At 58.4% G+C, this 26,053-nt stretch overlaps 2 protein-coding genes and 1 long non-coding RNA gene across 5 annotated transcripts in view; 2 read left to right on the top strand and 1 right to left on the bottom strand.

Annotated features, from left to right (window-relative positions):
• RFC2 (replication factor C subunit 2) overlaps positions 1 to 5,280 on the top strand; it is a 24,212-nt gene extending 18,932 nt beyond the window's left edge. The window contains exons 9-11 of the mRNA XM_040456175.1: positions 1,292 to 1,372; positions 2,885 to 2,998; positions 4,886 to 5,280. Coding sequence (XP_040312109.1) covers positions 1,292 to 1,372; positions 2,885 to 2,998; positions 4,886 to 4,996 — 306 coding nt within the window. The 3' untranslated portion in view covers positions 4,997 to 5,280. The remainder of the gene's footprint in view (positions 1 to 1,291; positions 1,373 to 2,884; positions 2,999 to 4,885) is intronic.
• A 2,011-nt stretch (positions 5,281 to 7,291) lies between these two features.
• Positions 7,292 to 20,832, bottom strand: LAT2 (linker for activation of T cells family member 2). 3 transcript variants are annotated; one of them, XM_040456172.1, is made up of 13 exons: positions 18,379 to 19,338; positions 16,441 to 16,563; positions 15,993 to 16,032; positions 13,625 to 13,689; positions 13,398 to 13,458; positions 13,114 to 13,151; positions 12,789 to 12,827; positions 12,677 to 12,707; positions 12,129 to 12,184; positions 10,944 to 11,006; positions 10,573 to 10,644; positions 10,058 to 10,166; positions 7,292 to 8,067 (listed from the first exon to the last, which is right to left on the bottom strand). In XM_040456172.1, the coding sequence occupies exons 1-12, from the start codon at positions 18,437 to 18,439 to the stop codon at positions 10,072 to 10,074; spliced, it is 744 nt and encodes a 247-aa protein (XP_040312106.1). In that variant the 5' UTR covers positions 18,440 to 19,338; the 3' UTR covers positions 7,292 to 8,067; positions 10,058 to 10,071. The 3 variants fall into 3 exon arrangements, with proteins under 3 accessions (XP_040312106.1, XP_040312107.1, XP_040312108.1); XM_040456173.1 differs by having other exon boundaries at positions 13,625 to 13,668; positions 18,379 to 19,331; XM_040456174.1 differs by lacking the exon at positions 18,379 to 19,338 and adding an exon at positions 20,612 to 20,832 and having other exon boundaries at positions 7,293 to 8,067.
• Positions 20,833 to 20,965: 133 nt separating this feature from the next.
• LOC121017750 (uncharacterized) lies at positions 20,966 to 22,215 on the top strand. Its single transcript, XR_005784882.1, has 3 exons — positions 20,966 to 21,361; positions 21,405 to 21,476; positions 22,122 to 22,215. It is a non-coding gene; the product is annotated as an uncharacterized LOC121017750 (long non-coding RNA).
• The last annotated feature ends 3,838 nt before the right edge of the window (positions 22,216 to 26,053 follow it).

Raw genomic sequence — 26,053 nt, 5'->3', positions numbered from 1 at the left:
ACTCTCAATCCTTCTCCCGGCGGGTGGGGGTGACCGCTTCGCCCCGCCCCCCCCCCCCCCCCCCCCCGCCTTCCGCACCCACCCAGTCCAGGGACAAAGATTCCCGCTCTCCCACATTGGCAAAGGGTTTTCCTCCTGGGAATACTTTTGAAAATTGGCTAGTGCATCCTGACAACTCGGGGTCTGCGTGCTGGAGACCAGCTTCCCCCTTATTTGGGGGTAAAGGCTGGGTACAGCTCCCCATGTATTCAGACCTTAGCAAGTCTGGGGGTAAAAAGAGCCGCGTTGAAAGCCTGTTTAGCCCCTGGTGGCAAATGTGTTTTCGAGGACACTCTGGGAACTTGCTTAGTCTCCTCTAGATAGTTCAGGCCCCGGGTCATCTGGGAGCAGACCTTCGAGGGCTCAGGAAAGCACGATTTCTGAGGGAAGTTAACCGAGCTGGGAAGACAAATCCCAGGGCGGCGTGGGGCGTCAGAGCGGAGGGCAGAAGGCTTTTCATTGGAAGTTGTACATGTGGATCCTGAGCTGGAGGGTGGAGTGGGGTCTCCAGGCCAGTGGAGGCAGGGGCAGGGGGGCGGCCCCAGGCTCAGCTACACCCGCGCACCACCTGCAGGCTCTGAAGTGAGGGACTCTCTCCGGGGAATCCAGTTCCTATTCCAGGTAGGAGGTCGGCCCACGAGGGCTCCCGATTCTTTTTTTTTCAACGTTTTTTTTATTTATTTTTGGGACAGAGAGAGACAGAGCATGAACGGGGGAGGGGCAGAGAGAGAGTGAGACACAGAATCGGGAACAGGCTCCAGGCTCTGAGCCATCAGCCCAGAGCCTGACGCGGGGCTCGAACTCACGGACCGCGAGATCGTGACCTGGCTCAAGTCGGATGCTTAACCGACTGCGCCACCCAGGCGCCCCGAGAGCTCCTGATTCTTAAGTGGATTCTGAGCGGTTCCGGGCAGGCCCTCCCGGGACCTGGTGACCTAAGGTGTGTGGCTGATGGCTTCCAATAAGACAGAAGATTCCGTCAGCCCCTGTTCGCTCAGCTTGTGCCTGGGGAATCTGTAACCACGTGTCAGAAGCTCTTCCTCACTGGGGAGGGGAACACCATATTCTGTCTGGTGACTCATCTGGTGGTGAGAGGGACGTTTCCAAACCTGGTCGTGTTTGCCGGAGAATTCGAGGAGGAAAGCCAGCTGAGAGGTTGCTTACACCAGTGGCCCCCCAGTTGGTCTGTCGGGGCTCCTCCCCAGATGGGCCCCCTCAGCCCCTGACAGGCCTTCCTTTCTGGTTTGCTCAGGTCTGCGACGAGCCCCACCCCTTGCTGGTGAAGGAGATGATCCAGCACTGTGTGAACGCCAACATCGACGAAGCGTACAAGGTTGGCCTCGAGCCTGCGTCCCTGACACGGGGGGAGCCTCTCTGTGCTAGGGACTTCACAAGCGTCGTTCCACTGAATTCTTTTTTTTTTTTTTTTTTTTTGAGAGAGGGTGTGAGTGAGAGGCAGAGCGAAAAGCGGGGCTCACCTTAAGGGGGCCTTCTGCTCACCCAAAATGGGGCTTGAACCCACAAACCGGGAGATGATGACCTGAGCTGAAGGCAGATGCTTAACTGACTGAGCCACCCAGGTGCCCCCTCCACGTAATTCTTAGAATAAGGCTAGGAGTTGGGTACGCGTCAGAGGGGAAAACTGATTGCGGGAGACTGAATTTCTCGCTCTAAATCCCACCGCTGACAAGCACTCAACCTGCGATTCAGAATCACACACACTTGTACTATAATTACATCCCCCACGAGGGGACTTTGTTGACCCGAGACCAGCCCAACTCCTTACGTGTCAGTGACACCATCTGTCTGCTGAGGGAGACTTCATCCTCTGGCCCTGCCTGAAGAGTGTGGGGATGGCTCACTGGGACCCAGTGGCCCCTGGTCGTCCAGGAGAGGCAGGACCGGGGACTTCTAGACTCACTATGGAGTCCAGTCCCAAGTGCAGATTCCAGGGGGCATCTTCAGGGTGCCGGTGACCCTCAGGTCCACCAGGGCGGCAGTGGTACGATTTAAGTCCATTGACCCGATTCTGGGAGGTCCCCCACACCCGGCTGCCAGCAAACTAGGCCAGAGGTGGACTGGGTTTAGGGGCCAGACGCAACGCAAACCCAAGGGGAGACCTGGGCAGAGACCCCAACACACAGCCTTCATAAAGGCAGCCTTCAGATTTATGAACACTCAGCTTCCTTACCCCCTGCGTCCGTCCCAGGATGCCACCAAAGAAAACAACCGAGCCCGGACCCCGCAGTCTGGGTGGGCCGGGTGGGGTTGGAACTGAGGCCTGGGGTTGTGAGGGCAAGAGGTGGAGAGAACTCGGCCCCAGTGGGGGTTTGTTCGAGGCTCGGCTTGCAGGGGGAGCACCTCGTGACCTGCAGCTCCGGAGGGCACAGCAGACAGACGGTTCTGCCTCTTCCCCCAGGACTCGCTGGGATGATTCATACGGCTTTTTCGGGGCCTTGGATAAAAATACTACGTGGCTGTTGTAGCAGACCACGCAATGCTTTTTCAAACGTTTGTGATGTTGGGGCACCTGCCTGGCTCTGTCGATAGAGCGTGCGACTCTTAATCTTAGGGTGCTGAGTTCAGGCCCCACATGGGCATGGAGCCTACTGTAAATAAATAAACAATAAAACATTTGTGATATTCTCTCTGCTTGTTGGGAAACTCATGACCCCCCAGGCGATCTGGAGGGTCTGCCCACTGGCCGTTCCCCTGGATCACTGGGTTGCCCAAGATGATCCGTCCACTCCTTGCGGTGTGACGGACCCAAGACTGGTGTGGCTTCGACTTCTTGTCGTCCCCCCGCCCCAGTACCCTTGTCACTACCTCGTCTCTTCCTGTTTAGATTCTCGCTCACCTGTGGCATCTTGGCTATTCACCGGAAGACATCATTGGCAACATTTTTCGAGTGTGTAAAACCTTCCAGATGGCAGAATATTTGAAACTGGAGTTCATCAAGGTCAGTGAGAGTACAGCGATGCCCCCCTCTCTCCCAGGGAATGCGGGCCACGTCCTGGGCTCTTCGTTTTGCTCACGGGCCTGGCCCCTGGAAGGCACACGGCAAGTGTCTTGACCACAGCAGAGGCGGGCGGCTCATCGACCGGGGGCTGGGAGATGGTTGAAACCTGTCCCCACCGGTCAGCGACCTCGGGTTCCTTAGGGTGGCTCTTCATTAGCGATTGATTTGTTCATTTACCCTTAAGGTCGGGTTAATTGAGGTACAGTTTACATAGATTATAGTCAACCTCTTGGGTGCCTTCTGTTGACAAAAGTGCTGTCTCATAAATGCCATGGCTTTATGATTCCCCGCTCCCCAAATATATGTGCCCCTCTGTAGTCAGATCCTCCCCCAGCATCCAGAAGCCATTGATCTGCTTTCTGTTTGCAGGGACAGAATTTTCCAGAATGTCCTATAAATGGAATCAAGTAGAAGGGAGGCTTTTTTTTTTTTTTTTTTTTAAGGAAGAGAGTGAGCAGGGAGAGAGCAGACGGAGAGAGAGAGAGAGAGAGAGAGAGAGAGAGAGAGAGAGAGAGAGAATCCCAGGTAGGCTCCACACTCATTGCAGAGCCCAATGCGGGACTCAATCCCAAGACCCTGGATCGTGACCTGAGTCAGACACTCAACCGACTAAACCACCCATGCCCCTCCCCGCTTTACCTATATATCTTTTTTAAAAATCTTTTTGTTGTTTTGTTTTCGGGGGGCCTTTGAGTCTGGCTTCTTCTACTTCACTTAACGCATTTAGGATTTGTTCACACTGTCGCAGTGGGTCCTTCCTTTTACTGCCGAGTGTGTTCCACGATACAGATGAAGCACGCTTGCGTGTTCGCCAGTTGGAGGACGTTTGGGTGTCCGGGTTATGGGGACTCCACATAAGGCCACCGTAAACATTTGTGTGCGTGAATGTGTGTGAATGTGAACGTAAGTTTTTACTTCTCTGGGGTCACTTCCCAGGAGGTGAGGTTGCTGGCTGTAACGGGAAGGGTATGTTGAACTTTTCAAGAAACTGCCAAGCCGATTTCCGAAGCGGCTGTGGTATTTTGCATTTCTGCCAGCAGCGGGAGTGTTCCAGATGATCCGCGGCCTGGCCGGCACTTGGAATGTTTGGTTGATTTTTTTTTCGGTTGATTTTTTTTTAAAGCCATTCTAACAGATGCGTAGTAGTATCTGGTCGTAGCTTTATGTGCATTTCCCAGTAACCGAGGATGTCGAGCTCTCTTCCATGTGTTGATTTGCCTCCCACAATCCTTAGCAAAGCAAAGTTCAGCTGGGTTGTTTTCTTGTTCTTGAGCTTTGAGAGTTACTTATATATTCTGGCTGCAAGTCCTGTATCAGGTATGTGTTTTACAAATATTTTAATATTTTTTCCAAGCCTGGTTTTTTTTTTTTCTCTTTAAGAGTATCTTATAGGGGCGCCTGGGTGGCTCAGTCGGTTGGGCAACCAACGTCACTCAGGTCATGATCTCACAGATCGTGAGTTCGAGCCCCACGTCGGGCTCTGTGCTGACAGCTCAGAGCCTGGAGCCTGCTTCGGATTCTGTGTCTCCCTCTCTCTCTGCCCCTCCCCTGTTCACGTTCTATCTCTCTCCTTCAAGAGTAAATAAACACTTAAAAAATTTTTTTAGTTAAAAAAAAAAAAGTATCTTACAAGGAAATATCTCAACATCCTCTTAGAAAAAAATAAACTGAGCTTTAAACGTAACCTGTTATGACTTAGAGTTTATTTCCCAGCTGGAGTGTGAGTTCGTTGCATCGAGTTTAAGTAAACTATTAGTTCAAGTTAAAAATAAAACATAAAGTGCTCCCTCATGTATTAACCAGATTTACGTTTGCTTTGTTTTTCAGGAAATTGGATACACTCACATGAAAATTGCAGAAGGTGTGAACTCCCTTCTGCAGATGGCAGGGCTCCTGGCCAGGCTGTGTCAGAAGACAATGGCCCCGGTGGCCAGTTAGGGGACAAGAGTCCTCCTCATCCGTCCGTGAGACCCAGTTGTCAGCGCCTTCTGATCTGGACAAAATGCTGCCTTAGATCAGCATGGGGACGCACCTTCCTCTCACACAGTCGTAGCCTTCACCTTCATGCAGCTTCCACGATAGTTTGCGCTCAGCCTCAGACTCACAGATGTGGTGACAGGATGGAAAGGCCCCAGAGAACCTCCGGGGCATGGCACCCGATCTGGGCACGTGTGGCATTTCAGCTAATAAAAAAGCTGTCCAGGGGCACCTGGGTGACTCATTGGGTTGAGCGTCCGACTCTTGATCTCGGCTCAGTTCATGATCTCAAGGTTCATGAGATCAAGCCCCGTGTCGGGCTCTGTGCTGACGGCACAGGCTGCTTTGGATTCTCTCTCTTTCTCTGTCCCCCTCTCCTGCTCGTGCTCTCTCTCTCTCTCAAAATAAATAAGCATTAAAAAAATACAGTTTTATCAGCAGTAAGGTGGCACCACAAGGCCAGGAGGGAAACCGGCTTCCTGTCTCTGCCCCTAGCATCCTACAAGTAGAAAAGGTGATTTAGGAAGAGACCGACCAAGCTGATCTCAGTTCTTGCGGAAGCCTGCTGCGATTTACTACGGAGACAGACCTCTCAGAACAGCCTGGGACAGTGGGCCCTTCGGCAGGACGGGCAGCGATCACGGGACGGTGTTACTGGGTATCCTGTGTGTGCATGCTGCCGTAGAAATCCCCAGGGAATTTTATAATAATTTGCATGACTGTTCCCACCCCCCCCAAGGTACTATTTTTTTCAAACTGTAAAAAATCTCAATTGTACATAAGTGGAAAGAATGATGCAGTGAACTTCCCGTATCCACCACCCATCTTAAGTTTTACCAACATACGGCCATTCTGGTGTCCTCTTGTGTTCCCACCACCCTCCCCCATTCCGGTGGTTGAAGCAAATCCCTGATGTCGTGTTACAGGGGTTGGGGGTGACTCAGCTCCTGTGATTGGTGGTCTCGTGTGAAAGCTTCCATTGAGAACAGTTGTGTGTTGGGGTGCCTAGGTGGCTTGGTTGATTAAGCATCCGACTTAAACTTTTAACTTAAAAAAAAAATTTTTTTTAATGTTTATTTACTTTTGAGAGAGAGAGAGAGTGTGAGCCGGGGAGGGGCAGAGAGAGAGGGAGCCACAGATTCCGAAGCAGGCTCCAGGCTCCAAGCTGTCAGCACAGAGCCCGACACGGGGCTCGAACCCATGAACTGTGAGATCATGATCTGAGCCGAAGTCAGACGCTTAACTGACTGAGCCATCCCGGCGCCCCAAACTTTTAACTTTTTTAAATGTTTTACTTATTTTTGAGAGAGAGAGTGTGTGAGCAGGGGAGGGGCAGAGAGAGAGGGAGACACAGAATCCGAAGCAGGCTCCAGGCTCTGAGCTGTCAGCATAGAGCCCGACATGGGGCTCGAACCCATGAACTGTGAGATCATGACCTGAGCCGAACTTGGACGTAAATTTTTTTTTTTTTTTTTTTAAGAAAAAGAAAACAGCTGTGTGCCATGCTGGCTCCTGCCCTGTGGGCTCGAGGACAGAGGGTCCCAGCAGCTTGCCTCCTGTGTCCCCACTGCCGCAGAAACACAGATGGTGCTGGAACAGCTAGGCAAGCCCATGAGCCTTTCTTTAAATCCTCTCCCGGCCCAGGGTTGGCCACAGCGGCTCTAGAGCTCCCTTCCACTCTGCCATTCCTCCCGGGAAGGTTTGTCACCTGCCCGGGCCACAGCGTTGAATGGGACACTGAACTGATACAGGGAAGGCTCCCACGTAACTGGCTGTTTGGGTTAGGGCTCCAATTAGGGGAGAAAAAGAATTAAGGTCCTCAAAACCTGCAAGGTGAGGTTTTAGAAAAACATAGTTTCTCCATCTTATTTTTCATCTGGAGCTTCCATGGTCCCTGTGAGGTTTGGGGGGAGGCCCAGGGTCCAGAGGGTTCCCCACACCCAGTAACCATGGAGCCCGGAGCCCCCACCGCACCCCACCCCATCTGAGCCTGTGAGATCAGGACTCCTGGGTGGGGAGTAACAAGTGGCCAACCATTGTCATTTTTCCTTCTCGTTTCCCAACCTGTGGCACCAACTTACGGAAAGAGGACTGACCCTGTGACCAGGTCCCTGTCCCCAGCACACCCTCTCTCTCTCTCCATCCCCTGACCTTGGCCTGGGGCGGGGCAAGGCCCCTTTCGATGAAGCAAGAGGCTTGACTTTCATTCCCTTAGAAGGTTTTTGCGTGAAGCAGGGAAAGCGGACGTGAGAATTGCTACTTTTAAATGAAAACGGTCTATTGGGATGTTTCAGTTGAAGGAAGCATCTCGTTTCTCTGGCTGTGGCTTTTCTGACTCAGAAGGTCCCTTGGGGCCCCTGCCCCTCCCGTGAGACAGCTGTGTTTCTGCCCAATCAGCTCGGCGGCCGCGCAGCTCCACTCCTTTGGAAACGTGACGCGCTCTGTCCACAGCAGATGTCCCCACTGGCTGCGCGAAGTTCCCTGCAGCCTTACTTCTTCCAAGTGAACCGAGGCCCAAAGAAAGGAGCGCCGGGGCTCCCCTAACTCTGCTGAAATCACATGTAATGCTTCTAGGAGGCGAGACAGATCGGATCTCTGCCCGGAGATGTGGATTATTAAATATGGCTCCACCTATATAAATTAACTGTACAAGCTTATGGACCACGAGGAAGAGCCCAGCAGCCGGCATTGGTTAGCACTTTGGAACCTGAATCCAAAGCAAAAAGCACAGGAGTACCAGTGATGCACGATGTTCTAGACGTGGGGACAGGGATGCAGCTTGCCCTGAATCTTGACATCCGATCGCGGCAGGGGCTCTGGGCTCCCGTGGGAGCCGGGCGGGGGGGTAGGGGGTGATTCCACCTGTAACTGTCCTTTCCCCACCGGTCCCCCGCGGCCTGGTGGATGGTCCTCAGACGTGTCAGCGCGTCTCCCAGGAGCAACCGTGGGGGGTCTAGCGGTTGAGCAACTCAGAGAAGTGACCTTTGGGGAGGCGGTAAATAGTCCTCTGAGCTTGGTGGTCCCCTCGGCTCCTTGAACGAAGATGAAAAGGTTTGTTACAAGGAAAAGGGTTGCCTCGACAGCACTCTGTTCCCTCGGCAGCAGGGTGGCTGGGTCACGGTCAGGGTCGGGATGGGTGGAGATGGTCAGCGTTCAGCCCCCTTCCTGCCCTGCAGGCTGAGCCCACCCATCAAGCTGCCTTCCTTCCCTTGGAAATCCTGACTGTGCTTATCGATGCCGCCCGGCTGGGGTTAACCCGCACGGGGACGCCCTCTGCCCTGTGACCCGCACTCACCTTCGAGGCGCGTCCTCTCCCCTCCCACCCAGAAGGCACCTGCCAAGAGCGTCTGCTCTAACTCAGCCCTGCTTCCTCCTCGCCTGGCACAGCCCTTCCACTAATTCGAGTCCAGGGATCGTGTCACTCCAGCCTCCAGGCCACCGTGGGCGCCGGCCGTGGAGTTCGGCCCCCTGTGCCCGACGGGATGCTGGACGCAAAGGTTCCATCCAGCCGCAGCTGGACCCCAAGCCGGAACCCACTGTGTCGTTTCTGCCACCCTAACCTACCTCACAGCATCGTTTCTTTCAGCTCAGAAACCTGCACAGCGCTCTGGCTCCCGCCCCGCGTCTCTGCTTCTCTGCTCCCTCGCTCCCCACTCTGCAGTGGAACTTCCGGAAAGTTCTCCACTCCCTGTGTTGTGCCCTCAATTCCATTCTCTCCTCAGCATCCGGGGATCCTCTTTCCAGTCTCCCAGGCCGCCCCCTCTCCCATCCCAGAAAACCCAGGTGCAGGCCGCGTGGCTGGCCGCGCCGCCCCATCGTCAGACCCTCTGGGTGCACCGCTGCCCCCCTGCAAATCTTTCCCCCAGCGGGGCGAGGAGGGAGCCCCCACAGCTGCCCTGGCCTGCCCCAGTCCCATGCCTCTTCCTTTCCTCTCTCAGCCTACAGCCATCTGCGAAATCCCTCCCACCGGAGTGTAAGTCCTGAACGGTCAGGGATTTGAGTGGATTCTTTTTTTTTTTTTCCCTTCAGGTTTTATTTTTAAGTAGGGGCACCTGGGTGGCTCAGTCGGTTAAGCGTCCAACTCTTGATCTCGGCTCAGATCATGATCTCATGCTTTGTGAGTTCGAGCCCCATGTCAGGCTCTGCACGGACAGTGTGGAGACTGTTTGGGACTCTCTCTCTCTCTCCCACTCTCTCTGCCTCTCCTCTGCTCATGCCCCCTCACCCTAAGAATAAATAAATAAATTTTTTAAAAAGCTTTAAAAATTTTAAGTAATCTCTACACCCCCTGTAGGGCTCGAACTCACCACCCTGAGATCAAGAGTTGCACCCTCCACCGACTGAGCCAGCTGGGCACCCATGAGTGGATTTTATGACTGTGTCTGCGGCGCTTAAGGCCGACTTGCCCGCGGCAGGTGCTGGGAGGTATGGTTGGGGGAGGGGCAGTGGCTGAGCTCTCTGTGCCTTCGGGGCACCACGAGAGGGCACGTGTGAACATTCAGCCCCACGCTGGCTGACCAAGCGGGTGCTTCACACGGTCCAGCCACGACCGTCATGGGCACCCTCCTCTGTCTCCAGGTCCCACCCCTGTCCCTGTGTCCCTCACATGCCGTGTCCCAGTTGCACCGTTTTGCCAGCGAGGCAATAGTCCCAGAAGGTGAAGTCACTCGCTCAGGATTGCGGAGACCACCCAGGGCCCACCCCATCACCCCACAGCTCACCAGCACCCCCGGCCGGACCCCCCACAACAGCCTGAGGCCCTTGTGCCTGCCGTGGAGCTGTCCCCTCGCCGGGCCTGCCACGGGAGCCGGGGGCGGGGTGGGCACGGGCTGCTCAGGGGGCCCAGCACCTAGGGGCGCGGTCCCATCACCCGACAGAGCCCCCCCCATTTCAGCACCATGGGTGCCACCCCTCAACCCCCTCCGGGGCCCCCACGTGGCTCCCCCAGCCCTGTTTTTTTCCCCTTGGGATGGGGCCTCTCAGGCCTGTGAGGCCCACCGCCCTGGAAGAAGGGGCACCTACCTTCCAGGCCCTCGCTAGGCTTCTGTGGCTGCCACGCTCTCGTTCACGTAATCGGGCTCCTCGTCCGGGCTTCCTGCCAGCGACGGGGACGCCTCCCTCGGGCCTCGCTCTGCGGACCAGGGGGCAGACGGTTCGCACGTTCACACCCACACCCGTCCCCCCAGCCAGAGGCTCGGGCCCAGACCCCCAGAGGCTGCAAAACAGCCTGCGGGAAATGCCACACTGAACAGTGTGTCGGTCTCATCCCTGCGGTTCGCCGGAGATTGGCCCGTGGCGGGGGCTGCCGATGGGGTTCGAGGCGTCTGCGGCCACCGACGGGCCAGAGGCGTCGCTGCACAGTCAGCTGCACGGGCTGCAGGGGAGCCCTCCCGGCCTGGCCCTCCCGGGTCAGACCCCGACTCTCCCTCCCTCGCCCACGCCCACCCACCGGATCCTCCCAGGCCAGGCGCCCCCCCCCCCCGCCGCAAGCGTGCTGAAGCTGACCGCTCCGGAGCCCCTGCCCTCCAGACACGTACCCACCACCCTCCTGGACTCCCGCCACTGCCGGATGGAAGCTGAGTTCTGATAGTCCTCAGATCCTTCGTCCCCTGCAGGGAGACACCGAGAGAGGGGCTGGCCCAGGCCTCAGGCCGGCAGGGGCGCCTGGGTTCCTCCTGTGCCCCGTGCTGGGCAGCCCCTCGGGGGAGGAAGGGGTCCTGTCGGTGCATCTCACTAGGGCCGGACCCCCGGGGCCCCTCCAGGCCTCGAGCAGTGCTTTATCCAAAGGCACGAGAGCTGAGGTGAACCTTCGGGTTTCGAGGCAAGTGGTGCCTTTGAGCAACAGGGGCCTTGGATCTCAGCCGAGGAGGCTGGCCTCCCTGCCAGCTCCCGGGACTGGCAGCCTCACCTGACTCAGTGTCCTTCCGCTTGCAGATGAGCACGTTCTCGTACGAATTGGCATCATCATCGTCTGCTGGGGAGAGGAGACGGGGCTGTGGGTGCCAGTCGGCCCTGCCCAGCAGGCCGGGCTCTTCCTCCCTCCCTCCCTCCGTCCTGCCTTCCCTCTGTAGGTGACCCGTCCTGCCAAACCCTCAGCCTCTGCACCGACCTCCCCCCACCCCCGCCGGGAGGCTCCCGAACATTCTCCTGGACAAGCTTCTTCATTGACACTGGCCTGGCTTCGGCAGCCGCCACCCTGAGCTCCTTCATTGTCTTCTGAGGTCCCCCCCAAATGCACCGGGGAGGGGGGAGTAGGGCTCAGGCTGCAATCAGGCAGTTGGCTAGTTGGGAGGGAGGGAGGGAGGCCCGTTGCTACCGGGCAGCGAGGGGCAGGGATTGCTGCTGGAGGCCACGGAGAGGCGGGCTCCGGGCCTAGGCTCGTCCTGAAGCAGTACCTCTGGGCGGGGCGGGGCGACCCCAGGCCTATCAGAGCCTGGCACCCCCTCATGGCCCCCGTCAGGGGCAAGCTGAGCTCTAACTGCTGGCCCACTGCCTGCATCCATCTGAGGTGGGTGCAGGGGGCGGGGAGAAGACCCTCCTCTCTACCCACCACGGCCCCACTCCCCAGCATGGCCCAGGCAGGAGCCAAGATGCAGGAACTGGCCTCAAGCCCCAGACCCGAGCACCTCTCAGCAGGCACTGCCCTCCCTCACTCCTCAGTTTCTTCTTCTGTGAACCAAAGGTGTTAAGGGCCTAAGATTCTGGCATCTTCAGAGCCCGCAGGGCTCAGTGTCAGTCAGCCCGGCCGCCCTGCCCAGGGCCTTTCTCCGAGGTGCCACGTGTACCCATCAGTTGCTGCCCAGTCCCGAGGGGGGGCCTGCACGACACGGGGGCTCAGCCTCCCCCGCTACCTCTGCCCCCAGCTCCCCCTCTGGTCCCCTCACCTCTGCGGCCCACCACCCTGTCCCCTCTCTGCCTCCCACACATCCCTTCCCTACTGCGCTCCTGGGCTTTGGCCCCGAGCTCCCCAACTCCGCCACCCGTCCAGACCTAGGCCCAGCCTCCTCCTCCACGTTCTTCCCACCGCCTCTGGCCTGGGGAACGTGGCTTCTGAAGTTTCCCACCTCCCCTTTTTCCCCCTCCTCCGCCTCACCTTCCAAGGGCTTCTGGAACTGCCCCCAGTTGTAATAGTGCGTGGCAATGGGGTCTCTGGCAAGAAAACACGGACACAGGCTGGTTGCTAGGTAGGCGTGTGGTTGGGGTGGGAGCATCACGGGGGACAGTGAGGCCAGGGTTGTTCCAATATATTGTTCCCCTGGGGGCTCGTGGGGGCTGGGCCAGGCTCTCCCCTGGTCCCTCCGTCCCTGAGCCACCCAGCCTGGCTCCAGCCATCCCGACTCGTCCCCCTCTTCCCTGGGGAGCAGTGTGCCCATCTGTGAGATGAAGAGACATCCCTGAGGGCCCTTCCTCCCTGGGGTTTTTGGAACTTGTCTCTAGGCGATGTGGGATGAGCCCCCCCAGACAAACCCTCCCTAGAGCAGGGCCATGTCCCTGTCCCCACAAAGCCATAACCACCTGAGGGGCAGAGCCTGCCTGGGCCAGTGGGTTCCGGGGCAGGAAGTCTTCCTAAAGGGGGAAGCTCAAAGCAGGGGTGGGTGGGGGGCGGGGATGAGGGGCCAGGGCCCGCAGAAGACCACTCACATGAAGGCTCCATCAGATCCTCGTCTGCTTCCTGCAGGAAGAGGCGAGAATTAGGCCTGAGCCCCGGGCTGTGGGCCCCACCGCAGCCCCCACTTCCCCGGATACCACCCACCTTTGCTGAAGTTCTCCAGGTACCTAGAGGACGCAGAATCTGGAAGAAAGGCGGGCTCGTGGCTTCCTCCCGTCTCGGCCCCACTCCCACCCCCAAGGAAGGGCCTTCCAGACCCAGGTGTTTCGTACCTTCATAGCTTTGCACCTGCTCTCTGTCCCCTCCCCCCAGGCCTCCTGGCCCAACACCTCAGGGGACCCCCCCACTGCCCACGTGTCTCAGTCCCCCCTTCACCCTTGCCCCCACCCCTGTGTCTCAGTCCCTCCTCCCCCCCATGTCTCAGTCCCCCCTCACCCCTGCCCCCACCCTGTGTCTAAGGGCCACTCACCCTCGACGCTGGGGGAGAACCGCAGAAGCTTGTCCTTCCTGCAGGAAAGGGGGAAGGGAGGGGCTGAGGAGGGCTGGGTGGGGAGGAGGCCTTGGGGTTTGTGAACCACAGCCCCAGGGCCCCCTCGTGGAGCCCTCAGAATCCAGCTCGGGGGCTCCGAGGTTCAGGGAGGGAGCGAGGTCTTGGCCGGAGCTCAGCCAGGTGGGGACCGCAGGACCCTCCTTCCCATCACCTCCTATGGGGTTGTGACCCCTCTGGGCCTGGGGTCGGGGGCTTATGCCTACCTTGTTGGTGCCACGTCAGAGGCTGTGTCCAGCAGGGGCCCTGGCCAGGCCTGCCTGACCACTGCGAAGGACAAGGGGGTGTTGGCTGGACCCCCAGACCAGCCTGCCACTTACAGGCCCCTCACTCCACCAGATCAGGCCTGGCCACCACCTCAGAACGATGGGGACAGATATGGACACCCCCAACCCTGAGCCCAGTCCCTGGACCCTTCAGTTTGGGGACTCACAGGAATAGGTCCGGGCCACCGCAAAGTTCTGTGCATTCTCTTCCCTGGAAACACAAGGAGCTGTGCTGAGCCAGCGCATGGCCTCCCACAGCCCAAGGGACAGAGAGACAGGAGAGATGGACAGACAGGGGCGAGGAACGGAGAGGGGAGGGACAGACCAGGGTGAGAGTGATCCAGGGCTCCCTGATGCCCCATTCTCCGGACTGCTCCCCAACCCTGCCCGCCGGGTGTCCACCCTTCTCGCATGGCCCCAGGCTGGAGCCAGCTGTCTCCACGGCCTCCCCAGGAACCCCGGAGATGGTCAGGAGGGTCTGTGGGCGGGGGCTGGGGAGGCGGCCCCGAGCTTCTCCGGTGAGGGTCAGGTGGTTCTTCAGAGATCTCAACCGACGGTAACTTCAGTCCCTTTTGAGATGTTCCAACCCACCATTTGCTCCCAAATACCTGGTGAGGTAACTTCAAAGCGAGACACAGCGAGGTGTCCGGCCATCACCCCCGTGTCTTCTTTCTTTGAAACGGATCTCTGATTTTTACGGAGGCCCATCTAAAAGACTGTATTTCCCAGTCTCTCTCGTGCCTAAGCACGGCCCTGTGATTAAGCCCTAGTCAATGAGACGCAAGCCAAGGTTGTTGGGACCTCCAGGAAAACGTCTTTAAAGGAGGCACTGCCAACAGGGGTGCACCCTTTTTATCCTGGTGCTTCATTCTTACTACTACTGCCTGGAACACAGAGATGAGGGCTGGAGCTCTGGCTGCCATTTTGGACCATGAAGCTCCCTGGAGAGCAGAAGCCACCACTAAGGGTGGGAGGGCAGGTTGGCTAAACATTAAAGCCTTTGGGGCTTCTCCTCTGGACCAGAATGGGTATCTGGCCCAGGCTTCCAGGAGCTCCTGGAAGGCTGAGGGGTCAGGGTGACCTGATTTAGGAGGGCTGTCCTAACTCCACAGGAGAGAGTCAGGCGTGGCTTCCCACGGGAGCTGGGCCTGGAACACACAGCGGTCACTTCACGTAGGCTGGCAGGATGGAACCCAAGTGAAGTGGGTTCTCCTCCTGTCCAGGCCCAGTTTCCACTTCCCACCATGACAAAGTTTCACTTCTGGCTCTAGCTCAGTCAGGGGCCCCGAGTGGGCAGGCACTGAGAGAGGGAGACAGGAGATACGGAGGAGGCCTGCCTTGGGGCAGGGGTGTGGGAGGCACCAGTGGGGCCCAGGTCCCCCACCCCACCCTCACCCCCTGTGGAGCCTGTGGGCTGGAGATGCAGGGGAACAAGTGGTCAAAAAAGCCGGGAAAAGTCTAGTCCTGGGCCCAGGGCTGGGTGTGGATGGGGACACTCTATTTTCAAACTTCATTGTGGTTTTTCAGTTGCAAAAGGAAATGAGAAAGCGTGTGTGCGCAGTCGTAGGTAAGTTCCTTCCCTGGGCGGGCACACGGTGCCGCATGTGTGAGAAACACACGCATGAGCAAGAATGCGGGGGGCGTGTGGGTGTGAGTGGGCACGCCGGCCCGTGCACACGTGTGCACGCGGGTCTCAGCGCAGGGGGTCTCTCCCGGGTCTCAGCCCAGGCCCGCCGTCTGTCACTTTCCTGCTCAGTGTAAGGACACCAGTGGCCCCTGCCCTCCTGACCCGGGCTGTCCTTGGGCCACACCCCGGTCTGCAGCGACCGGCACCTCTGACCCTCCCAGCGCTCGCCTGTCCCCAAAGTGCCATCCGGCCTGGGGTCAATGACCCCGTTTCACCTCTCCCCCTAGCTCCCTGCTTCCGGCTCCTCTGTGGCTCCCCCGGGCCCTCAGGACAAAGGCCACAGCCTCCGCCCCCTCGCCCAGCTCACGTCTCTCAAGAGAGGCCTGTACCTGCCACCTCAGCCCCAGAAGACTGTGTCCACCCCGGTCCTCGGTGGGCAACGGCCCGCACTGTTCTCTCTCTGGAATGTTCCCTTTCGCCTTCTTTCTTTCTTCAGATCCTCCCCACCTCCCGCCCCCCACCCCCACCCCAGCAGGCCTCCTGATTCCCCCAGGACACGCCCACATCCTCCTGGAGCTCTGAGCTCTGTGAGCCTTTCTTCCAGGGGAGACCTGTACCCCGCTTTGCTCTGCGCCCGGTCTCGGTTCCCCACGTGGCCTAGGAGGGCAGGACTCTTGTGTCCGCCCCCAGCACCAGCACAGTGGCCTCCCCTCGGCTGGGGGCAAGGGGAGGACCTCTGGGCAGGCAGGCTGTCCCTCCTCCCAAGGCTGGACTGCTCGGGACCCATTGGAGGAAGGAGGCCGGAAGGGGTGAGGGAAGGGGGGCGGGGACACCCAAGGGGCTGCCCCTGTGGAGGCCCACAGCCAGGGCACCCCAAGTCACTGGGCTGGGGACACCTAAGCACTCACAGGCTCCTCTGCTCGTAGATCTTCTCAGACTTCTTCACCACTGCAAGAACAAGACCAGATCATCAAGCGTCCCAATGCCGGGGCGGGCACTGAGCTCTGAGATCCCCCCATCTTGTCTCCCCTGTGCCCTGGGCAGGCCCCAGATGGGACATGGGACACGGTCGGCCAATCGCCGCGGGCCACCTGTCACTGATACGGTGTCTGCTCTCTGGGAGAGCAGAGCATGAAGGTCCACGCTGCAGGCAGCACAGCACATCTCCATCCTTTTTCCAGAGCATTCCCCTGCCCCAGACCCCTTGACCCAGCACAACCAAAGCCCCACAGTGACCCAGACTCATGGTCTTCAGGGCTGGTTTAGGGTTTCATCCCTGCCTCGTCGAAGCCTGTCTTTCGGTCCACCCAGCACGGCCAGGTCTGGGTACGCCCTTGTCCCCCGCCGCACTGTTACCTGGGCGGGAGCAGCGCACGCACAGGCTGGCCACCGTCCCCAGAAGCAGCAGCAGGGCCACCCCCGGCCACAGCAGCTCGGCGTCCACGTTCATGTCCGCTCCTAGCCACTCGTCCTGCAGGGCTGCAACGTGGATCATCCCGTGACCGCCCCTCCAGGGTCCTGCCCAGCCCCACACCCTCGGATTTCCAGACCCCCTGTCCCGACAGCCCCACGGCTGAGCCCAGGCCCTGGGAGCACCGGCTCCCCTCCCTGCCCTAGCAACAGGTCAGGCTGGAACCAGCCCTGGAACCACCTTGCTCCCTCATCTGACCCCAAACCCGCAGTCCTGGTCCCAGGGCCATCACCGACACTTGGTTAAGTGCTGGAAGGTTCTGGGGACCAGACAGCACCATGTGCCCTTTGCTTAATCCACACAGCTGCCCTCCCAACATTTCACAAATATAAAAACTGAGGCCGGAGGGGCGCCTGGGTGACTCAGTCGGTTGAGCGTCTGACTTTGGCTCAGGTCATGATCTCATGGCTGGCGAGTTCGAGCCAGACGTCGGGCCCTGTGCTGACAGCTGGGAGATTGGAGTCTGCTTCGAATTCTGTGTGTCTCCCTCTCTCTCTACCTCTTCCCCACTCATGCTCTGTCTCTCTCTCTCTCTCTCAAAATGCATAAACATAAAGAAAGAAAAAGAGAGAGAGAGAGAGAGAAAGAAAGAAAAGAAAGAGGAAGAGGAAGGAAGGAAGGAAGGAAGAGGAAGGAAGGGAGGAAGGGAGGGAGGAAGGGAGGGAGGGAGGAAGGAAGGAAGAGAAGGAAGAAAGGAGAAACTGAGGCTGGAGATCCCAGCTGCAAAGTAAAAAGTCAGGACTCAAACTCCAGCCTCGGGGCCCTAAGTCTGGCTCTACCCTGTCGCCTCCTGTAAACCCAGCTTTGCTTCCTGAGCTCGGGACACGGCCCCTTCGGCACCGGAGCCCCGGCAGCCGCCACCCACCCTAGGGCGTTTCTCGGCCCCTATCAGGAGTGGGATCTCCTTTCCTTAAGCACCAGGGGGGTCCTGAGGGCATAAGGGGAAGAAGGGTGCGGGGGGGGGGGGGGGGGGGGGGGGGGGGGGGGGGGGCAGAGAGGCCTGGCGGGCTCCCGCTGCAGCTGGCGGCGGGAGGTGCCGGGAGCGTCGCGGGCTGGAAGGCAGACTCTGCAGGGTGAGGAGACTCTGAATCCCGCCTGGCCTCGGGCCACCGCTTGGTCAGTGGCTGGTCCCAGCCGCGGAGCCACGCTGGGACTGCCAGTCCTTGGCGAAGCCACGGGCGGCCACACACCGGGGCCCGGGGAGTGCCCCGCTGAGGGGGTTTCCGGGAAGAATCGTCGCGAGCGCGGAGACAGTCTCCTGGCAGTGGCCGGGGGACGCGGCTGAGGGGGTGACAGGGCGTCTCCGAGGGGGCCCACACCGGCTCCCTGCACATCCTGTGCACACCTGTTTTCCCCCTGCCTCAGCCACCCGGGGGGAGGGCTTCTCCCCACTTTACAGCCGGGGAAGGCGAGGCCGGGGGAGAAGCGGAGCCTCGTACCGCCCGGCTCCTGCCCTGGGCTCCCCGAGGCCTACACCGCGGCGGCCGGCGGTCCCTTTCGCCTCTCCGGGCTGCCTCCACCCTTGTGGCAAAAATGACCAGGAACCTCCACGCCACACGGAGCCTCCGTCGGGGCCGTCACAGAGAAGCCACCCCTCCTTCCCCAAACACCGAGTGAGTCAGTGGGAGCACGAGCGTCGCCAAATCTCAGGACGGGGCGGCCCCCGCCACCCCGCGACGTTGTCCGTGTTGAGCCCCGCCCTCTCAGAGCCAGGGCGCTGCCCTCCCGGCCTGCACAACCTCCTCCCCGCACCACCCCCCCCCCCCCCCCAACCTTGGGCCGCCCGCCCCAGGGCACTTCAGGCTGTGTGGGGTTGGGAGCACCTGGTCCTGGAGGGAGGACTCCAGCTTGTGCCTGTGTGTCTCCTGGCCTCGGTTTTCTCATCTACAAAATGGGGATCGACGCGGTGCCTTCCTCAACGCACTTTCGACAGATGATAAACAGTCTGGCTCACCGGCCGGGCTTCCGGAAGAGAAGCGTGCTAAGGGTCTTATTTCTGGCCGGCTGGTTTAGAGAACTCACTCGTGCTCTTGCGGCCTGGCGACGGAGGCCCAGGACCTGGCCTGCTGACCTCTGTGGCCGTCCCGGGGAAGGGGGACCCTCGATCGCAGGGCATCCTGGCCACCAGGGCGCCCTCTTGCTTCCTGGACCCGGCTGTCCGGGGACAAGCAGCACGGTCGGGGCCGGGGTGGGGGGGGGGGGGCATCCTGGCCCACCCCCGCCCCCCTGGCACTGGCTGAGGGAAGGAGGGGGAGCCCGAGAACACAGCGTGTGTCTGCCTCTGCTGTGGAATCCCAGCCTCACTGGCCTTCGGCGGCCCTTCTACAACAGGGGAAATAATGAGGCCCAGCATCGAGATGGTGCTCGGAGGTGCTAGTGTGGGAGTCTGGGGGACACAGCTGGATGACGACCACGACTCGCCACCATCAGGGTCCCCATGGAACGGGAAGGGGCAGCCACAGCCTTTTGGGGGCGGGGGGTGTTGCAGTGAATAGTGCGGGGTAACCCTACCAGAAAGAACCGTCCCGCCTGGTCCCCCAGACACACTGGCCCGAGCCTCCCCCTCCACCGCCCCACGGGGGCCATCGTGCCGGGACCCCGGGGCGGGCTGGGATCCGGCCCGGCCCCTCAGTTGTCACAGACGCGCCAAGTGTCACTTGGGAGATGCCAGCTCCCTTCATCCAAAGGAGGAGAGGGAGGCCCAGAGAGGCAGGCACTCTGTCCGAGTTCCCCCAGCGAGCCCGTCAGCAGAACCAGGACCCCCAGCTCAGGCAGGGCTGGCTCCAAAGGCCACGCTCCTGTACCCCTTTCTTACAATTCTATTTTTAAGAAGCATGAAATATTTTTTCAAAGAGAGGCCCCCAGACCGAGCAGATCCGCCCTCCGGCCGGGCTTTCCCACCCAGGCCCCACGAGCTGGTGGGCGCAGGATGAGGGTTGGGGGAGGAGGCTGAGCCCCCAGGAGAGGCAGGCCCAGAGGCCCCAGGAGGGCCCCAAGGGGCAGGCAGGGCTGGGTGGGGTGGGGAGGCGAGGCGGCCTGTGGCCACAGGCCGAGGTGCCGCGGGCCAAAATAGCACAAAGGGAAGTGCGCAGTTTTCAGATGAACAAGGTTTGCAACAGCCCTCGGTGGGAAAGCCCTCAGGGCCGGGCCTCAGTGTCCCAGCCTCCCGCCCCATCTCCCAGCCCTACCTCCAGCCGTTGATGGGGAAACTGAGGCCTACCAGGGCGGCAGGGCAGACTAGGGGGCAGGAGTGGAGCGAGAGATTCGGATCTGGGCCCTGGGAATGCTTTATCCGCTGGGCTCTGCTCTGGTGCCTGTTCCCTTTCCCATGTAATCTTGGCCTTTAGATAAGGCCGACCCAGGGACCTCTAACGGAGGCTCGTAATGCTCAGGAGGCCAGTGTGGGGGCCTGGGCAGCCCTTGTTCCGGGGCAGAGGTGGGGAATGGTGACGGCCAAGGTCAAGGGCGGGGGGGGGGGGGGGGATGGTGACAGAGCCGGGCACAAGCAGGTCCCCAGGGCCTACAGCCTCGCAGTCAGAGAGCCGAGAGCTGGAGCGCCAGGCTGGGGGCTGGGTGGGGGCGGTGGGAGGGCTGCTTCCATCTGGCCTGAGGCAGGCCCTGGGCACGCTTGCCTGTGGAGTCCCACCCGTCCTCCAATAGCCCGGTGGCAGGGATGTTACAGTCCCATTTTACGGACAAAGAAACCAGGGCTCGTGGGCCTGGCCCCTCACCGGTCTCTGGAAGCGATAGGACCCGCAGGGGCTTCCCAGGCCCTCATAGGCTGGGCTGGGGAAGGCGAGGGTGGGAAGGTGGCCAGAAACAGGCTGCCCCTGGGTGCCGCAGGGTCCCGGAGGGAGCACTTCCCAGCCAGGGGCGCCAGGGCAGGACCAGGGCCCAGCGGCTGGGCATCTCCCCACCCCACCCGGCGGGACCCCCCCCCCAGCACTCCCGCTGGGCCAGTGGGGCCATTCCTGCCCCCGTGGGGAGTTCAGTGGGAGCCAGCCTCCGGACCCCTGGCCCTGGGCCAGGCTCCAGGCACTCCTGGGCAAGACTTACCTGACAGCTGGGGGCTCCTCACTGCGGCCACTTCATCCTGAGCCCACACACCTGCCCGAGCTGACGCCAACGCCACAGACTCTGGCGGGCAGCAGGCAAGGCAGCGGGCTTCCTGTCAGCCCCTGAATCATCCCTCACACATCCGCTGCTCTGCCGGACAGGCTCTGCTGTTAACAGACGGAGACACAGAGACACTCGCAGAGACAGGGAGAGACGCCAAGGGACGAGGGGAGAGAGAGAGACACGGACGCAAGCAGGCGTGGAGAGAACACACACACACACACACACACACACACACACACACGTACGCACGCACTAAATACACACATGTAAACCCAAGTCACACAGAGAGGAAGAGACATACACAGAGGGACTGGAAGAAAGAAGGAAGTGGGGTGCACACACACACACACGCACACACACACACAGGCAACCAGAAAGTAGGAAGAGATGGAAAGACACACACACACACACACACACACACACACACACACACACACACTTCAAGAGGGAGCAGCACACAGAAAAAGGCACACAGGCAGGGAAAGGATGAGAAACAGACACACACAGGCATACACATGTACAGAGTGTCCTTTCTCCTCCAGAGACAGGCAGAGCCTGAGCTTGAGATTGACTGACAGACACAGAGACCCGCAGACTCTCAGAGACGCACAGAGGGAGGGAGAACGAGACAGGCACCCAGGGAGCGAGAGTCCCAGGGAATGAGACACGCTCTCACGCGCACACACCGTGCACGCTCCCGTGGGACGTGGGACAGAGGGACGCACGGCAGGTGCGCGCTGGGGCAGACAGAACAGCGCTGCAGCCCACCCGCCATAGGCGTCAGAAGCAGCAGGACAGGGAGGTGAGCCGGAGGACACAAGGGTGGAGATGATCCAGGAGCCACGGCTCACGGCCCCCCACCCCCGCCCTTATTCCCAGAGACCCAGAGACCCCTCCCGCGGCTGCTGCCCCCATGCCTATACCCCGTCCACTTCAGGGACTCCACACTGGCTCCTGGGGGACCCACAAATGCACAGGTTGCTTGGGTGCCTTCTGTTACTGGGCGTTGACTTGCCTAAGGCCATGGAACTGGTAGTGGCACCCCACTCGCAGGAGACCCCAGGGAAACCCACCAGGGTCCCAAGCCTCCATTAGTCTGGAATTTCAGAGCCCAGGCCCTCCGGTCCCGTGGGCCCCTTTTGGCCAGAGACTTGGTTTCTCTTTCGGCCCGTCCCGTCCAGGCCGGGGCCAGGGCTGCCCGCGGCTGCCACCCTGTGGAGAAGATAGGTAGTGCAGCGGCCAAGCCTTGATGTGGGAAATCCCTGGGGCCTCACGCCAGGAGCTTGTCCCCCATCCCAGTGCACGGTGGCACCGGGACTAAAGCCAAGTCCGTCTGACTCCCAGGCCCGTGCCTGTGCGGGCGCTGCCATACTCTATTCCCCGCTGGGCCATGCTTCATTTGGTTCCCACGGTAACTGGCCCCTTTGATGTCACTTTCCTTACACAGGCAGAGAAGGCTGGAAGCCCATGGAAGCTATGCTGGATTTGAGCCCAGATCCCCAATCTCCAGCCTGTTGTCTTCTCACCACCCACAAGTGCAGGGAGGCTGGTGGCTGTGTGCCAGCGGCCCTCCATGCTGGGACCACCTGCCCGAGCCCCACTCAGACAACTGGGACAAGCTGGTGTTGGTGTCCATCGATCCCTGGACTGTGCCTCTACCCAGGGGTCTCCAGCTGGCAGAGATGGACAGAACCTCACACATCCAATGGGAAGGAGGTATCGTCCTACATGCCTGGCTTCTGTCTCAGGCCTTAGCAATGGCAGAAGTGACCTCCAACTACTGGTAAGGTGTTAAGGTCAATCTGCGGTGGGACCTAGCTCAGACCCTCTCTGAGCCCATTTTTTTTTTTTTCTTTTTTAAAGTTTATTTTGTAAGAGGGGGAGAGCACAAGCAGGGAAAGGGGAGAGGGAGGGAGGAGGGAGGGAAGGAGGGAGGGGGGGGGAGAGAGAGAGAGAGAGAGAGAGAGAGAGAGAATCCCAAGCAGACTTCGAAAGACCAGTGCAGAGCTTGATGCGGTGCTCAAACTCTCTAACTGCAAGATCATGACCAACTGAGCCACCCAAGCGCCCCTGGGGTCACAGAGATACTAAAGGCTGATGGGAAGCTGTGGATTATCCACAGAAAAAGCACCTTGAGAAGTGTGCACGTTCTAGAAACCCCTGGAGCCAGGGGGTCTGCCACCCCCAAGCCTAAGGTACAAAAGAGCCTCCCTTCCACTCCTCCTCCCCAGCCTTCTGACACCCACTTTTGGCTGTGAACTCACTCCCCAAAGGCACCTATTCTCATTCTTCAACCTCCCCCAACCTAAGCGACTGCTTGTTTTGGCATCTACAGGTATTTCTGAGGGGCTTTGAATCTAACGAAAGTGCCATTGCAGTCTGTCCACACCCGGGCCTAGGTCCCGTCTCTCACATCGTTGTGATCCATCAACACGTGCCTACGGTTCATTCCATTATCCGAATGCAGCTTCTGCTGCCGTGTGATCTGTCTGGGGTACATACCTGGGAGGGGAAGGCTAATTCGATATTCAAGCTCATTCCCAAAGTGACCACCCGCTTACATGCTCACCTGTAACACGAGAGACCACAAACCCTCTAGGCAACTGGCTTGTCAGTTCATGACGTGCGCCACTTGAATGGGGTGCACGACGGTACTTTCTTTCTTCGCGGTCTTGACTTACAAGGAATGCCGGGATTGCTAGTGGGGCTGAGCACCGTTTTTTGGCCTTACTTCCTCTTTCACGAAATACCTGTTAACACCTTCCTTCTCTGTGGGGTTTTTCTCTGGACAATTTGCTGGAATTCTTTACGTGTGTATATATATACATATTTAAAATTTTTTTCTTTATTTACTGACCGAGAAAGAGAGGAAGCATGCTGGAGAGGGGCAGAGAGAATCCCAAGCAGGCCCCATACCGGCATTAGAGTCTGACACAGGGCTCGAACATACAAACCGTGAGATCACGACCTGATCTGAAACCGAGCGTCTGATGCTTCAACTGAGCCACCCAGGCGCCCCTGCAGGAATTCTTTACACACCCCTCACCTTTCGTTTTAGTCTTTAACATGTCTTTTCATTTTGTTTATATTTTGATAGAATACCTTGAAAAAATATCTAGGGGCGCCGGGGTGGCTCAGTTGGTTAAGCGGCCGCCTTCAGCTCAGGTCATGATGTTTGAGTTCAAGCCCCGCGCTGGGCTGATGGCTCAGAGCCTGGAGCCTGCTTCCGATTCTGTGTCTCCCTCTCTCTCTGACCCTCCCCCACTCACACTGTGTCTCTCAAAAATAAACATTAAAATAAAAAAAATATCTATTGAGCACACTCTTAGTTTCAAGAATATAATGCATGAGAAAGACCCTACAGATTCCAAGGCACCTTGGTGCTATTTACAGAATCTCTAGGCTACCTGAAAAGCTGCTCTGACTTCCCTCCCTCCTAATCCCGTTCAAAAAGAGAAGCTTCGAGGCCAGTAATAATGAATAATTTTATTAACGTTTACCTTGTCTCCGACAGTGAACAAAAGAACAGGTACAGGAAACAATTCTCTCTGGTCCCCAAACTGCATACCAAAGAGCCCGCCATCGTGAAACAGTTTTTGCTTTTATTTGTATATTTGGTATTTTACGCTTAGAGGGTGGTTACAGATGGGGGAAGAGATTAGTAGTAGGTTATAATTAAGTACAGTCTTCATCGTTTTGGTTCATGGTCATGACAACAAACTGCAAAAGGAAACCTCTCAGAGGGATGTTATAAGCCTGTTGACTTCCTGTGAGTATCAAACGTCTCACCGTTGTTCAAGATTGGCCAAGAAAGCGCAAAGGACAGACCAAAGCTCTTCATCCAAAACTTGAAAGGCAGATGCGGGGAGGCCCTGGCCGGATGCTCCCAAGGACGCACGAGGGGGTCCAGCCCAAGCAACTGGCCATCCGTTAGGTCTCCTTGCAGCTCTGCGGTTTCACGGCTGTTCGTCTGGCGAACCGGGTCTGGGGAGCGTGGGGCACACCAGGTGACGGCCACCTGTGACGCACGTTGGACTGCTATCCTGTATGGAGGATCCTTTAGAGATCCCAGGATGGGACACCCTGTCGGCTTCCCCTCCCGACTTCCCGGAAAGAAAACTGGCAAGAAGTCCACTGGGCAAGACCCACCCCATTCTCCACCAGACCGAGGTGCCAGGCGCGCACATGCGCGCGCGCGCGCGCACACACACACACACACACACACACACACACACACACACACACACGACACCGGGCCCCGGCAGGTCCCACTGCGGTTAACATTCAAAAAACAATCCTTGCACAGGCTAGTGGCCCCACATGACCTCAGGAGCCATGTGGAATCTGAGAAGAGGGTGGAGGGAAACAACAGAGTATTTAAGGTACTACTCATGAAAAGAAACGGGTGCGTGGCTGGCTCAGCGGGTAGAATATGTGACTCTTGATCCCAAGGTTGTAAGTTCGAGCCCCACAATAGGCAGTTTCTCTCTCTCTCTCTTTTAAGTAAACGAACAGGTGTAAGAATCCCTCGGGGCCACAGAGCAGTCTCACTGCACAGCAAAGGAATGCTGTTTCTAGTGAGTCTCAAGCAGGATCTGCTTTCCGGGTTACTGTTCACAGGCTCTTGCTCTCAACTAACTTCTCTACCAAGCAGCCTCCTTCAACGAGAAAACCAGGCCATTCCTTAGAATCCTGAGTCGAATGTGGATGCCAGGCAACAATTCCAGCATCTTCCTCCTCGACCCAAATGCACACCTCCTGACCTCGCCGCTTCTGCCTCCTGCTAAGACCTCTGAGTCAAGATGGGCAGCCCCAGCTTCTGGAAGTCTGCCGTGCAAACTTCTCTCCTGAGCCCTGGAGAAACAATCTGGCCTCTGACAAAATGGGCTCTGAGAGAAGAACATTCTTAGAAACCTGAGCCCCTTATTAAAAGGGCCCAACCTGGCACTCTGTTAAATTTTGTTTCTCTGAAGGCAGTTCAAGAATAAGTAGGGGGGAAAAATGCAGAGAGAGAAACCAGGGATCAACTGTCTGTCTACACTAAACCTATTTCCAGAACATTCATAGTTGGTATAAACTTTTATTTAGGTGCTTACTTGGGGAAAGATGTGCCTTCCTCTCTTAATTCAGTTACTGAGAGGAGACAGATACTAAAACGTTTTCGATAATACTTAGTATTACACAAATACTACAGAACAAGGAACAGGTCCTGTCAAGAGAAACGCCCACAAAGTCACAGTGACATCTCGAGGGAAGCAGGGAGAAAGCTCCAGGGAAACCTCTGGAGACCCAGATGACCCCCTTCGAGGGTCTGAGCGCTCCACAGGCCTTTTGACGATGGGATCCAAGGGACCTTTGGAAAGAAGCTTCATCGAGGGT

This window comes from Herpailurus yagouaroundi, unplaced genomic scaffold (assembly GCF_014898765.1).
Source record: "Herpailurus yagouaroundi ecotype Mexico unplaced genomic scaffold, PumYag 216, whole genome shotgun sequence".
Lineage (NCBI taxonomy): Eukaryota > Metazoa > Chordata > Mammalia > Carnivora > Felidae > Herpailurus > Herpailurus yagouaroundi.
The sequence above is the reverse complement of the archived record's forward strand: the minus strand, read 5'-3'. Positions and strand labels throughout refer to the sequence as shown.

Coding starts and splice junctions, on each gene's coding strand:
- LAT2 (XM_040456172.1), bottom strand. CDS start 18,439: ATGAGAAAACCGAGGCCAGGAGACACACAGGCACAAGCTGGAGTCCTC. Junction 12,828..13,113: donor GTTCTCCCCCAGCGTCGAGG/GTGAGTGGCCCT, acceptor CCTTTCTTCCAG/ATTCTGCGTCCTCTAGGTAC. Junction 12,185..12,676: donor GGATCTGATGGAGCCTTCAT/GTGAGTGGTCTT, acceptor TTTTCTTGCCAG/AGACCCCATTGCCACGCACT.